Raw genomic sequence first — 15,352 nt, 5'->3', positions numbered from 1 at the left:
GAGGAGCAATAATGAGCAACTAAAGTAACTAAAATTTAATTAACACTTTAGTGACGTTATGAAGGAAACATAAATTTACTGTGTTTTAAGGTTCCATTTGTAACTTAACCTAATGAGTGCCTTTTTCTTAATAGGATGAGAGATGCTGCAAGAAAAATAGAAGAAAAGCACTTTTCTAATCATGCAACACATGTTGAATTTCTGCCTGTTGAGTGGAGATCAAAACTTGCTCTTGATGGAGGTACATTCAGTCTGTTGCCTTCAAGAACCAATTTAGGTGTACCTACTCCCTGATTGCCATACCTGGAAATGAATGAGGGCTTCTTCCTTGAATCTCTCCATGTACTTTTTGCCTCTACATTGCTTTGATCATACTCAAAATGCATTGTAGTTATTTATAGACATGTTTTACCTTATCTGAGAGATTATAATCTCCTTGAGAACAGCATCTATGGGGCTATTCGCATTTTATTTATTTACACACATTTATTATCTTCCATTCTTTTCCAGTTGAACAATAAAAATAAAAAAATAAAACTCTTATAATGAATATGCATAGCTCAGCAAGAGACTGCCCAAAAATTTAGGCAACAGATATATCCAAAACTGTATGTCTTATTCAGCATTTTAAGTATCATCTCTCTGGTAAAAAGTAGATAGCATGTTTCATTTTCAGTCCTCTGGCTAAGGATTGATCAGAGTCATTGATCAAAGTTCTAAAGCCTTTCAGAGTTGGTTTCTTTATAATGATATCGTTATATAAATTGTTTTCCTACTTTTGTTCAGTTTGCTGCCTTAATTCACAGGATATAAGTACATGAAGAGTGCAGACTATTCGGTGAGAACAATTGAGGGAAAGATCACTACTTGGATAAGGAGAACAGGAAAAAGTTCATGGAAGAAAATCCATTTGAAATGAGTCTTGAAGGATGAGTAGGATTTTAGTAGGCAAGATATTTTTTTCCCCATTTCCCCCTGAAACTGTTTAATTTTTTTCCATTACATTCATATACTATAATTTGTTTAGCCATTCCCCAATAAGTGGTTGTTGTTTAGTTTCTAGTTTTGAGCTACTACTACAAAGAGAGCTGTTATAAATATTTTTGTACATAGAGATTCTTCCTCCTCCTTTGATCTCTTAGTGGTATAGCTGGGTCAAAGGGTAAGAACAATTTAGTGACTTTGGGGGACATGGTTCCAAATTACTTTCCAGAGGTCTGTGTTTTAGTTCATCTTTTGAACCTCTCACACCTAACATTGCAGTTTTCACCTTATTGTGCTTAAGAAATGCTTGCGTTGACTTGAACTAGGAGCTGGATAACGTTAAACCAAGGATATCTTTTTTATTTACTTGTTGTTTAAATAGAAGGCAGGAAGGTAGTGGAATTTGAATTGAGATTTAATGAATGGATAAAAATTAAGGCAGTTGAAATGATGACCCTTGGAGCATAGTGAATATAAGCAAAAAAAGGGAAGATGATTTGAGAATAATAGAATAGTTTACTTGGTACGTCACTGATGTGGAAGTTAACTCTACTTCTCCCATTGGGGAAGAAATATTCCTTCACATTGCCTTACCATTTTGATGGGCTTTTGTGGAGAATAGAGAGAAATGTGGCCATATAACATTTTCAGTCACAGATAAATAAGTTATAATAATTTGTATTTATGGGGCCAAGTGATATTGGGGCCAGACAGTGGTTCCAGAAATGGTTTACCATAATTAAACACTTTTTTGAGTATAGCTATAGATAAGACAGTCTCACTTCAACATTAGATAGCCATGTACCCTTTCCTCAGGTCATCAGTCCCAGAAACCACGGCAATATCTATTTTCTTGCAAAATGTGATGAATTCAATATCAAGAACATTATAATCAGTAATGGTAATAACGTGTACAATAACCATTACAGGCGTTGCATATACCAGTATGTAAGCCTTTCTACTTCCTCTTAAAAAAAACATTTTTGTAGCCACTGAGATTAGGCCTACCTATCACTCTCCCATTCTGGAAGTATAGAATCAACTCATGGGAATCTTACCACTGCTGGGCATGGTACACTGGAAAGAGAACTGCCTCATTCAGAAGACTCATGCTCTACCTCCAACTCTTACTACCAGTGTCACTTTACCTCCTTAGTTCTGTTTTCTCATTTGTAAAATGAAGAGATTGGACTCTTACCTCCAAGTTCTCTTGCAACTCAAAATCTCTGGTACTATTAAATCTTGTGAGGCTTAGTGATGAGCATTGAAATGCTGAACTCTGAGAACAACACATAAAACTAGTTTGACTAGCCACTTAGAATGGAAAGGTAGCCTGGAAGCAGATTGTAAAAGGCTGTAAATGCCAAGCAGAGGATTTTGTCTACCCTATGGATGATAGATTAGAGACAGAAGCTTGGAAAAAGAGATTCCAATTAAGACTGTCTCAATAGTGCAAGTAAGAGGTTATGAGGATCTAAAATTGGATGGCATACCATCATATGAATGGAGAAAAGGGACGAATCAGAAGTTGTGAATATAGAATTGACAAAACTTGATAATTGTTTATGAGGGGAAGGGATGAAAGTCAAAGATGATTCTGAAGTTGTTTAGTTCAGGTTTGATTTTGGCGCCTATGAGTCTTTGAACAAAATAAAGGAAGTTTACTTTACCATGACATAGTAAGAATATGCAACTGAATTACAGTGGCACTTATCTTCAGTTTTGGTGGATGTGGCCTCCCTTGCCTCCTCATGGAAACACTTCTGGTCAGCATGTCATCAGGGCAAGTTATGGGGACTCACTTGGTCTTAGGCACCTACTGAATCTTAAAAGCCCATTCTCTACATGGGTGAGACTTTTTATGTCCTTAGGTAAGCAGTGTCAGATTAAGCAGGGGCCAGTCAGGTCTGAATGACAGTTTTGTTTACCAGATTTTGTGATTTATGCCTCTACAGTATCACTTGCATGTGTCCCTTTCTCTCCGTGCACACATCTGCCACCCTGGCACAAGCCCTCATCAACCTCATTTGTAGGCTGTTTGTAGGCCTTGTGTTTGGTCTCCCTGCCTCAACTCTTGTCCTACTTCAGTGCAACCTCCAGTCAGCTGCCATTGTCCTTTAAGTACAGGTCTGACTACGTCACCTCCCTCCTCCCAGCCTTTCCCTCACACACTTGCACAGTTAACTCCAGTGGCTTCCTATTGCTTTCAGGATCATATATAAAATCTGCTGTTTATCTTTTAAAGTCCCTCACAATTAACTCCTTTCCAGTCTTATATTTACTCACTTCCATGCACTCTGCTGTTCCTTTTATCTCCCAATCCCATGTCTTTTCATTGTCTGGCTCCCACAACCTAGAGTCGTCTCCCTCCTTCCCCGTGTCTCCTAATTTCCTTCAAGACTCAAAGAAAATCCCACCTTGTGCGAACTACTCTTGCCCTCTCTCCCTTGCCCCTGCCCCAGTGCCCTTCTTCTGAGATTATTTCACCTTTAAACTGTCTGTAGCCTATATGTACACAGTTGTTTGCTTGTTGTCTCCTTCTTTAGAAGGTGGCTCCTTGAGGGCAGAGACATGAATTTTCCTTTGTGTGTACACCAGGATCTTAGCATAGTGCCCGGCACATAGTAAGTGCTTAATAAATGCTCGTTGATCGTTGAAACTTTAGATAAATAAAAATAACGTTATCATACGCTGAAGTCAGCATTATTTACAGTTTTTTATAATTAGAAAACTTTATTTTGCCTTACTCAATTTCCTCGTCTGTAGTAGGTTACAGTAAATTATATTTAATTTTAGTTCTATCATTGTGATCATTCTTTTTTTGTTAAACCAAGTAAGAAATTTTATTAGTATTTTTCTCTGATTAGCTTAGAATGATCTTTTCTCTTGCCTGATTGGTCATGCTTTTTGAAGCTAAATTAGAATCTTTTTGTCTTCCTCTTTTAAAAAATGCACTGCATTCTCTGATTTTCTTATCCACCTGCTTCAGGGAAACCCATGTGTTTAATATGCTTCCTTGAAGTTTAGCCCATACCAAATGGTTATTTAATCCAAATAACTGGGCTGCAAATGGAGCCGCTCCCTCCGGTGAAAGTATAGTTGAACAGCCAAGACCACTGGACATTGGAAATGAGGACCGTATATCCTGAGCTCTCCAATCAGGTGTAAGGGGAGGACAGTTGACTATTGGATATGCAGTGTTACCAGACATTACTGGTTCCAAACCATTGCTTCTGCCAGCCACTGCCACAAATACAGTAGGAACACTATCTCCTTCATACTCTGCTTTAATCTTTAGAGTTTCAGATGGTCCTTTATGGGCAGATGTCACTCGAAGTTCGCAGGGAATTCCATAGTTTCCACAAGCCTTCTTAATTTTTTCACAATGACCAAGGTCAGAAGTTGAGCCCGTCAATACCACGACTCTGCATGGACCTTCCATTTGATGAAGCAACTCCACTCTTTCTGCAACCTATTCAAAGTTTTTCTTCCCCATCTGGAGGCCTTCAGGAGTCACTTCCTTAAGATCCCAGTATGACTGTCTTTCTGTTGGGTTCGAGCCTCCAGGAATCATTATTAATAACATCAGAAAGAACATTTTCTTTTGTAGTTACATCAACACCAAATTCAATCTCCATGTCAATCAGTGTACAGTTCTGAGGTAACCAAGATTTTTCCAGTATTTCAGAAATAGCCTGCGTGCAATGATTCATGATATCCACTTCAGTCTGACCTATGTTAAGTCCAGAAAAACACCATTTTGCAGCAATAACTGTTCTTCAGACCACTGTGGTTCATTGTTGGCATCATCCTTGAAAAACAACTCCACTTCAGGTGGGTAGAACTTGTATTCTTCTTTGACACCAGGATTTCTTTTGAGAAAAGAACCAGTTGCAATTCTTCTACACACCCGTTCAATTGGAATCATTTCACACTGAGGTACAATGAAAGCTGTCTCACCACATTTTTTGGTGAAAGCAGTTTTGATACCTGCTTCCTGTAACAACTCAAAAATACAGCTAGTAATTTTGTTTGAGATTGCAGCTTTTCCATCCAGGTGATTTTTTTTTTTCTAGCTGCATTGTGTGCTGTAATCTGGTCTTTAGATTGCAAGAGGGCTTTCCCAGGACTATCCAACAGTTCATAGACTTCTTTTGTTTTACCCTCATAGAGCTTCTTACCAATCTTCAGTACTTTGGCAGTCGCCATTTCTCTGGTTGTGGCAGTGGCTAACGGAAAGACAGGAACCTGGGCAGGAGAGAGCCATTGTGATCATTCTTAATGAAATGAATAAAAAATATCAAAGGGTTTCATTAAATGTTTATTTACTCATATAAAGATCCTACACAGTAATTACTTGTTTAGACCTCATCTCACATGTTCCTGAGGTGCCTAAGAGCAAATAGATGAAAGTGGAGGAGGAGAGGAGTCAAAAGACTCCATGATCCCATGGCAGCAGAAATTTACAATCCACTTGTTGTCTTCCTACTCCTTCCTACTCCTAGATATCAGTAACTTTATATTCTATCAATAGGGTTCCTCAGTTTAGGCAGTCTTAACTTGTGATTTCAATGATCCTGCCCAGAGCTGAGTAGATAAATTGTTATTTACTTTCTTGTCTGCTGTGTATTTTGTTTAATGGACTAGTGATAATTTAACTCAGTTCAGTTCAACACTTATTAAGTGATACTTTGCAGATGTCTCTATGTCAAACACAGAAGCTAGAAAGACCAAAATAGAACCTTAAAGACTTGACACTTTACTGGATGGGTTCAGAATATACAAACATTAAAAATACAAAATAGTTTGAGAAGGGAGAGATCAATAACAACTGCACAGATCAGTATTTGAGCTGAGTCTTGGAAGAAGATAAGGATAAGAATTCTAAAAAGCAGAAATGAAGAAGAATTTATTAGGATAAGAATTTGTTCTTGGCTTTGGGGAAGGCTTATACAAGTGTACAATGACAAGGATGACAGAATGTCTGATTGGGAGAACAGCTAATGATCCAGGTTGTCTGTAGCATAGAATAAAGGGAGGAAATGTGAAATAAGAATGGAAAGGAAGGATGGAAACAGGTTGCAGAGAACCTTAAATGCCAAGCTAAAGAGTTTATATTTTGTTCAAAAGGCAGTGGAAAGCGTTTCAGTGGGGGAGTTGACCTGTGGCTTGGGGAGATTATTTGGCAGCTATGTACATAGGAGAAAAAGGATAGGTAAGTAGATAAATAAGGTATTTACTAAGGCACTGTGCTAAATGCTGGGAATACAAATAGAAGTAAATAAGACAATCCCTGCCCTCAAGGAACTTATATTCTAATGGAGGAAAATAGTATATGAAAGAGTGCTAGAGAAGTGGGGGGGGGGGGCAGGGAAGTATACCCACTCACAATGGAAAGATGGTGAAGGTACCTAAATGGCCTAAATTCATACAGGGAAGACAGTTCATTAAGGATAGGACACTGAAGACCCTGAGACACTTAAGGAGAATTTGGCTAAAGAAACAGGGTAAAGGATCATCTGTGGTCTCAAAAAAAATGTAGAAAAAGGTGGCAAAATCCTGTGAGAGAGACCAGGGAGTTAAAGCTCAGAATAAGCTAAGGCTAGCAATTAATGCTAAAGTCAACAATAACGGACATTGATTATAATATTTTAAGGTTTGAGGCGCACTTAATCTCATTTGTGCAAAAGGATTTTATTTTCTTTTTTGCGCTTTTGGAGGGGCAGGGGGAGCTCAGTAGGATCAAGGACTCTGGCAAAGATTGTGGAATAGGAAGAAGCAATATAGCCTTGTTATGCCCTATAACTACTCTACCAAAAATCTAGGAAGAGCAACAGACCAAGTAGTGACCAGGAAATCTGAGGAGAAACCACAGTAAGTAATTTTCTAATCCAGGTGAGCAGAGGGAGACAGCCATTTGGCGTGCACCTGGTTATGAAGGCAAGGAGCATTGTGGATCCAGCAGATTTAAGCCTTGATGCTGTGTACCTTGCAAGGGACAAGAACAAGAGCTCACCAGCATCTGTCTTTTTGACTGTGGATTTGTCATGGACTGAGGCAGGTCCTGTGTACCAGGACAATGAGTAATCCTGGATTCAGCTCAAACCTGACCTGAGGCTATGTACTGGTGCAGGACCAGGAACAGAAGGAGAATATAACCATGTGGCTCTGACCTGGAGCAAGTTCATGGATTCAGTCCATTGATCTGGCATAAGAGTTTTAACTGAGCAACGGGTTTGAGGGCAGGGAGCTCAGACCAAGAGAAGCCTAAAGTTGTCTTGATGTGAACCTGTAGAGTCTTTCAACTAGCTGCCTAGCACTGGAGGAATCTACTGTAGGGACAAGCCTACAGAACCAAATTTGGGGTTATGAGCTTGCCCTGTATCATTCACAGAGAGTATTCAGGACCCTGGCATGAGCTACCCCTGAGATCTCTTAAGAGTATAGCATTAAGACATTGGGAGAGAAAGGGGGAAACAAGTTGGCAGATTAAAGGCAACCCAGCTGAAGTCTTTCAACATTCCCCTCCAAACAACTTTAAAATAACACCTCAAATCAAATTTTGGAGTAGCAGAGCCAACAAAAGGTCAGGGTGAGACATTTTCCAGCCTAAGAAAACCTAGGAAGTTGACAGGAGAAGTTTGTGATGCCACAGTGGAAGCCTGTCTGGAGCCTACATATGTGACAATGCAACAGCAGCAGTTTGGGGAGCTCTCAGCCCAGAGATGGTAAAGGGGTTGGATAACTAGTCAGAAAGAGATGAGAGAAGCTGTTGCTGGCACTGCTTGACAATTCTATTGCCTATACACAGTTCTGGGTTGCAGTTCCAGGGCAGAGAGGAGTGCTAAGGAGGGTTGGTTGCAAGGGAGCAGGGGCTCTGATCACTATTTCAAGACAGAGAGAAGGCTAGCACTTGTGGCTGCAGGGAACCAGGGGCCTTACCCTGGGTCAAGATCAGAGTGCTCACCAGGAGAGCAGTGGCCATGCCTCTCCTATTTTCACACTACTCTGGAAGCACCAAAAGATACCCCCAGAACTAGCTCTGAAAATAGCAACACAAAAAAGCGTCAGGCAGTGGCTCCCTAACCGCAGATGAGCAGCCCAACTTTAATATATAAAGTTCAAAGTCAACAAATAGGCCTGAAAAATGTATAAACAACAACAGCAATGAAAAGAACTTGATGATAAAAAGCAGAGAAGGCCAAGACACAAACTCAGAAGAAGACAACATTGTGAAAGCAGCTGCAAAGAAAAAATGCTAATTGGACCTAAGCCCAGCAAGAATTCCTGGAGGAGTTAAAGAAAGAGATAAGAATGGTAGAGGAAAAGATTGGTAAAAGAAATAAGAGTAATGCCGGAAAATTATAAAACAAGAATTAATAGCTTGGTAAAATAGGCACCAAAAAATGCTGAAGAAAATACCTTATAAAACAAAATTAGCCAAATGGAAAAGGAGGTACAAAAATTCACTAAAGAAAATTATTCCTTAAAAATGAGAATTGGGCAAGCAGAAGCTAACGATGCCTTGAGGCACCAAGAAATGATAAAAGTCAAAAGAATGAAACAATAGAAGAAAATGTGAAATAACTCATTGGAAAAACAACTGGCCTGGAAAAATAGATGCAGGAGAGATAATTTAAGAATTATTGGACTACCTGAAAGCCATGATCAAAAAAAAAGAGCCTAAATATCATATTTCAAGAAATTAAGGAAAGCTGCCCTGATATCTTAGATCCAGAGGGTAAAATAGAAATAAAAGAACCCACTGATAATATCCTGAAAGAGATCTTCAGATGAAAAATCCCAGGGATATATAAACCAAACTTCAGAGCTCCTAGGTCAAGGAAGAAATGTTGCAAGCAGGCAGAAAGAAACAATTCAAGTATCGTGGAGCTACAGGATTACATAAGATTTAGTAGCTTCCAAGTTAAAGGATTGGAGGTCCTGGAATATGATATTCTGGAAAGCAAAGGAGCTAGTATTATAACAAAAAATAACCTACCCAACAAAACTAAATATAATCTTTCAGGGGGAAAATGGATATTTAATGAAATAACTGAAAAGACCAAAGCTAGATAGAAATTTTGACGTTTAAACACAAAGTCAAAAGAAACATAAAAAGGTAAACATGAAAGAGAAATCATAAGAGACTCAATAAAGTTAAACTGTTTATATTCCTATAGGGGAACATGACATGTAACTCCTAAGAACTTTATTAGGAGGGCATTAGACACAGGGCATTGATGTGTGTTGATTATGTTGAAATGATCACCAAAAAAACTAAAGGTTGAGAAAGAAGAAGGGAGAAGTAGAATAGTGAAAATTTTCTCACATAAGAGGGGTGGATAAGGAAGAGGTTTTACAGTGGGGGGGAGGGGGGGGCAGTGCCTTTGAACTTCACTTTCATTAGAATTGGTTCAAAGAGGGAAGAATACATATAAATGGATATATTTGTGTATAGAAATGCATCTTAACCAATAGGGAAATAGGAGAGGAAGGAGATAAGAGAAAGTGAGGGAATGATAAAAGGGAGGTCAGATTAAGGGAAGCTGTGGTTAGAAGCAAAATAGATTTTTGAGGAGGGGCAGGATAAAAAGAAGAAGAAACAAAATGAGATGGAGGGGAATACATAGACATATAACTATGAATGTGAATGGGATGAGTTCACCCATAAAATGGAAGCAGACAGCAGGATGGATTAGAAACCAGAATCCAACAATATATTGCTTACAAGAGACACACTTGAAATTGAAAGACACAGAGTTAAAATAAGGCGCTGGAGCAGAATCTAATATGCTTCAGGTGAATTTTCTAAAAAGCAGCAATGACCATCTCAGACAAAGCAAAAGCGAGAAGAAACGTAATTAAAAGGGATAATGAGGGAAACTACATTTTGCTAAAACATACCATAGACACATTAAAAATTTTAGAGCAAGTTTCTGTCTTAAAGACCTCAACTCTCAAATATATATATATATTGAGTATCAGACTGAATCAGATTTATAGAAATAAGAGCCATTTTCAATTGAGAAATGATGAAAGGATATAAACAAGCAGTTTTCAGAAGAAATCAAAGCTATAGTCATGAAAAAAAAATGCTTTAAGTCACTATTAATTAGAGAAAGCCAAATTAGGATAATTCTGAGGTACCTTTTCACAACTATCAGAAATGACATGCTGGAGGGGATGAGGGAAAAATAGGCACACTAATGAATTGTTGGTGGAATAGTGAACTGGTCCAGCCATTCTGGAGATCAGTTTGGAAATAACCCAAAGAAAGAGCTATAAAGCTCTGCATACCCTTTGACCTAGCAATACTACTAGATCTGTATCCCAAAGAGATCAAAGAAAAAGGAAAAAGACCTATATGTACAAAAATATTTATAACTAATCTTTTTTTGTGGTGATAAAGAATTGGAAATAGATAGGATGGTCATCAATTGGGAAGAGTGAACAAGTTGTGGCAAAAGTATTATTGTGCTGTGGGAAATAATGAGAGGTCTGGTTTCAGAAAAACGTGGCAAGACCTAGATTGTTGTGCACAGTAAAGGCAGTGTTGTAATGATGATCAACTGTGAAACACTTGTCTATTCTGATCAATACAGTGGTCCAAGATAATTCCAGAGGACTCATGATGAAAAAATGATATCCACCTCCAAAGAGAAAACTAATGAACTCTGAGTGCAAATTGGAGTATATTTTCTCACATTGTTTTTCTTACTTTTTAAAAAGATGGTGATGTGGACATAATTTGCATGATTTCACATGTATAATTGATATATAACTTTTCTCTTCAGTGGGTGGAGGAGGGTTGGATGGGAGGGAGAGAATTTAGAACTCAATTTAAAAAGAAAAGAATTTTAAAAATAAATAATGCATCAGAAAAAATTTGCACCTTGGAAATTGGCCAAAAAAAATACATAGCATTACATACCAAAGGGCCTTATTATTTAAACAAACAAAAATACTCCCAAATAAGGTGCTAATGCTAGGAACACCCAAGACACAAACATAGAAGAAAAGAACAATTCTAAAACATCCCTAAGCAAATTCTCAAAGAAAATCACAGCTCGACCACCAAGTCACCTAGAATTCCTGGAAGAAATTATTGAAAGAAGTTTATTTTTTCGTTCTTTAATTATATGAAAGGGATAGGATCACTGAATCAAACTGGATAAAAAGATAATATTGTTTCTGTTCTCTCTGGCAAGGATCATTATCTTTGGCATTATCTTTGGATTAGAAAGGACAGAATGAAAATGCCTGATCAGGAGTTGACACCCAAGATAATTAATGAAGTTAAGAAGAAAACACTTCAGGTCATTAAGCCCAGATTCACTACGGCCCAAGATACTGGCAAATATCTTTAGCCACTCTGTGTGATCTTTGAAAGATCAGAGACAAAAGAGGTGCTACAACTAGAAAAGAGGGGTGTTGTTCCAGTTTTCAAAAATGGGGAGAAGAGAATCATGTCTACAAACTGAAATGAACTTGTCTTAGAATCCTGGCAAAATTAAAGAACATTATTAAAGGAATTGGTAATCAACATCTAGAAAAGGAAGTAGTAATGACGGAAGACCAGTATGGTTTAATCAGGAACAGGTCATGCCAGACTAACTTCATTTCCTTTTCTGACAAAGTTAGTAAGCTAAGAGATAGGTAGACTTTCAGCGTTTGAAAAAGTCTTTTAATAACCTTGTAGACAAAGATGGATGAGATGGAGAGATGTAGGGGTGGGTCATAGTTAAAATTATGTGGGTTTAGAACTAGTTCAATGGCTAAATCCAAAGTATAGTTATTAAAGGGTCAATATCAACATTGCATAAGATCTCTAGAAATATGTGTTTGTCCCCTGTTGACATGTAAAATTTTTCTTACAGTGGCCTGGCATACAGTACGTGCTTAATAAATGCTTGTCAGTTGATTGATTACTATGTACCTGAAATAAAGGCATAAGTGGCTTACTTATCACATTTGCTGGTGATTCAAAGCCGAGAGGAATAGTAGTCATGTTAGATGACATGGTTCATCATGTTCTTGAACCTAATAACTTGATGGGGATGGATATAAATTCTTAGGCAGCTAGGTGGCACAGTGGCTACAGTGCTTGGCCTGGAGTCAGGAAGACTCATCTTCCTGAGTTCAAATCTGGCCTCAGACACTAGTGGGACCCTGGGCAAGTCACTTAACCCTGTTCGCCTCAGTTTCCTCATCTGTAAATGAGTTGGAGAAGGAAATAGCAAACCACTCCATGTCTTTGCCACGAAATCCCCAAATGGGGTCATGAAAAGTAAGACACTACTGACACAATCGAACAACCTAAATTCCTACACGTAGGTTCAATAAATCATCTTAACAAATACAAAATGAGAAATCTGGTCAGATTCATCATCAAAGGTTCGTCTTCATCAGTGTATTTAGGGGGGAATTACAGGTTCAAGTCAACAGAATGGTTTAGCACCTGAAAATTTTAATGTGTATCCAGAACAAATAAAGGAATAATTCGATTATAATGGATTATGTTTATCCATAGTCCTGGGTAATCTTTTAGCAAATATGGTAAACTGATGTGTGCTTAGGGTAGGGTGACTAAAAGGGGAAGCCCTCAAGATCATAACAAAAGAGTATTGGTTACAGGAACTAGACACGTTTAACATAGGGGAAAAATACGTAAAGATTTTAGAAGTGGAAGGGAGACTTTAGAGGTCACCTTGTCTAATCCGCTCACATTATAGATGAAGAAGCTGGGGCCCAAAGTAGTTAATAGACCTCCCCAAAGGAGTAAGTAACAGAGCTTGGATACAATAAATACCAAGTTTTCTGAGTCATATGAGCAACAAGATGATGGACTGGACATTTTCTCCAGTCCCTCACAAACCTCCCCAAAATAGAAATTATGTGCCAAAGATAAAGCAACTTCAGCTGTTTCCATGGTCTAGGACAGGGCTATCCAAAGTGCAGCCCGTAGGCCACATGCAGGCCCACAATGCACAGTGCAATTTATGCAGCCTGCCTACAAGCATAGAAATTTATATAAATGTTTTAGTAAATGAAGCTGAGTTACTGCAGAGCTCTCACTAAAATAGCAAATCAAAATATATTGTCTGTTGTTTCAATAAAAACCTAAGGTTGGACAACCCTGGTCTAGGACACCTAGAATCCAAAGGAATTGTTTTTAAAACTCCCAAACCCAGGAACTGATGCTCAGCTCACTGACCTTGAGCTCATTCAGCACCCCTTCTCCACCTCTCACATTACTGGAAGCAAAGCTGCACCAGCAGATCCAAGGAAATAACTTAGGCTTACATCAAAACCCAGTCCTACACCCCAGTCCCTCCTGCTTTCCAGTACTGTGGAGAGCTTGGCTCTAAGTTGAGGACATTTGCTCAAACTCAGTTTGGCTACAACCCTTCAAGACTAAAAACTTGCTGGGCCTGCAACCCAAAACCAGCAGCCCCTCAAAGCTCTGAAGAGACGATGCTGGGGAAAAGACCGAACTGCCAGTGCTGGGCCAAAAACTGAGGAACAGAAGGAGTCACAACAGGTCACAAGGACAGGAGGATACCATGCAAGTGGGAGACTGTGCAGCACTCCACCAAGCCTGAGTGAAAGAACACGCACCCAGGTGGGGCCAGTTCTGACCACCCAAAAGTCAGTTGGCCAGAAACTTGGCTGGTGAACCATAAATTAATGTGTCTAAACTAGGGAGGAAATCAACATGGGAGGGGGGGAGGTCGTAAAGTAAGTAATGGAAAATAAGGGAGAAAAAAGGACTCAAAAGTACCAAAGATTTCAGGAAGAAAAAACTCAGAGACCTTATAACCATAAACAGGTAAATGAACAGGAAAATCAGTAACAACAGAAATAAATATGGCCTTCAGATCTAATAAATGATTGCAGGCCTCTGAATAAATACTCCCAAATGAAGGAAAATGGTCCAACACTTTGAGGAGAATATGTCTCTACAATACCTGATCCTGAGTGGTTTAAAAGAAAAATGAGAATTATTACAGCGGAATTTGTATACTATACAGCAAAAATAATTAGCAGAATAGAACAACTTGAATCTGCCTCACAATCAAAGCAAGAAAGAACGATAGGTTGAGAATGTAAATACACAGAAATAAAGGACAACCTAGAAGAAGAGAAGCAAAAAACAATAGTAAAAGAAAATATTCTCACTGGGAAAGCCAAACAAAGTTTTCAAAAACAGGATGCAGACAACCTAATGATCACAGGGTCTCCCAGAAGAACATGCCTAGACAAAAAATTTTAACATCATAATGAAGGAAATAATAGAAAAGAACTGCTCCAAACTTCTGAACGTAGAAAATAAAATTCCAAAAAAGAAAAAGAATTCACAAATCACCTCCATGGCTGCAAACTCCAAGATACATAGAGGTTAAATTCAGCAGTTCAGTTCTGAAACCAGAAGTTCTGCAAGCCATCAGGAGAAAGACTTTCAAATAAAAAAGGAAAAGAAATTAGGAAATTTGGATAATGGAAGGTTGTTGCAATGCATCAGTGAGGTGATGGGGGCTTAACTGAGCAAGGTGGCCTTGAGAGAATGTAAGTTCTTCGAGTGCTAGGTATGTAAATGCCTAGTAAGTATTTGTTGATTAACTGCAAGAAATACTGTGGATGTAGGATTGGCACAATTTGGCCTCTGGATTTGAGGAGTCAGGTGAAAGTGAGCAAGAGTCAAGACGGAACCTTTGTAACTAGGAGAATACTGGTGAAGATGTCCACTGTTAACAGAAATAGGGAAATTTGTAAGAAGGAGGGGTTTGGGGAAAAAGATAAGAAGTCCTTTCTGGACCTGTTAGAAATGCCTGTGGACTGTCCAATTTGAAATACGTCATAGGCAATTGGTAATATGGGGGTGGAGTTAAGGAGAGACCAGGATTGGACAGTTATGTCTGGGAGTCACCTGACAGGAGATGATAATTGACTTTATGGGAAAAAAAAGAGGGAAGAGAGTCCACAGCAAAACAACCACAGATTGTCTGTACACAAAGTGATGCTTATTATATTTGGTGTTTATCCCTGAGTACCATTGATAATAGTCCTAAACAATACCCATGGATATTAATAAGCCCGAGGTAAAAACATTCAGGAAATAAGGAAAGAAGAGTAATGAGGAAAAAGAGTGTATAGGGGAAGGAGGAGTAGAGTACCACCTACATTCATCTAAGTTGCCACTTAATAACATACCCAAAGCAGTGAACTGCCATCTTCCACTCTATGTGCCTACCAGATTATCTAAGCAAAAACCAAGGTGATTCAGTGACTAGTTAAATTTTTCCAATGGTGTTTGATTTATGACAATTTTCTTTAACTGTGTAATTTTGTTTTAACTTTGTACATG

General features: G+C 38.5%; 1 protein-coding gene and 1 pseudogene across 4 annotated transcripts in view; one reads left to right on the top strand and one right to left on the bottom strand.

Annotated features, from left to right (window-relative positions):
• DDHD1 (DDHD domain containing 1) overlaps positions 1–15,352 on the top strand; it is a 147,035-nt gene that overhangs the window by 84,767 nt on the left and 46,916 nt on the right. For all 4 annotated transcript variants that reach the window (XM_036749651.1, XM_036749652.1, XM_036749650.1 and 1 more), the window contains one exon: positions 135–241. In XM_036749651.1, coding sequence (XP_036605546.1) covers positions 135–241 — 107 coding nt within the window. The remainder of the gene's footprint in view (positions 1–134; positions 242–15,352) is intronic.
• Positions 3,848–5,193, bottom strand: LOC118841138 (annotated as a pseudogene).

The sequence above is a fragment of the Trichosurus vulpecula genome, chromosome 3 (assembly GCF_011100635.1).
Source record: "Trichosurus vulpecula isolate mTriVul1 chromosome 3, mTriVul1.pri, whole genome shotgun sequence".
NCBI classification, from domain to species: Eukaryota; Metazoa; Chordata; class Mammalia; order Diprotodontia; family Phalangeridae; genus Trichosurus; species Trichosurus vulpecula.
Note: the sequence above shows the minus strand (reverse complement) of the source record. Positions and strands in the feature narration are given on the sequence as shown.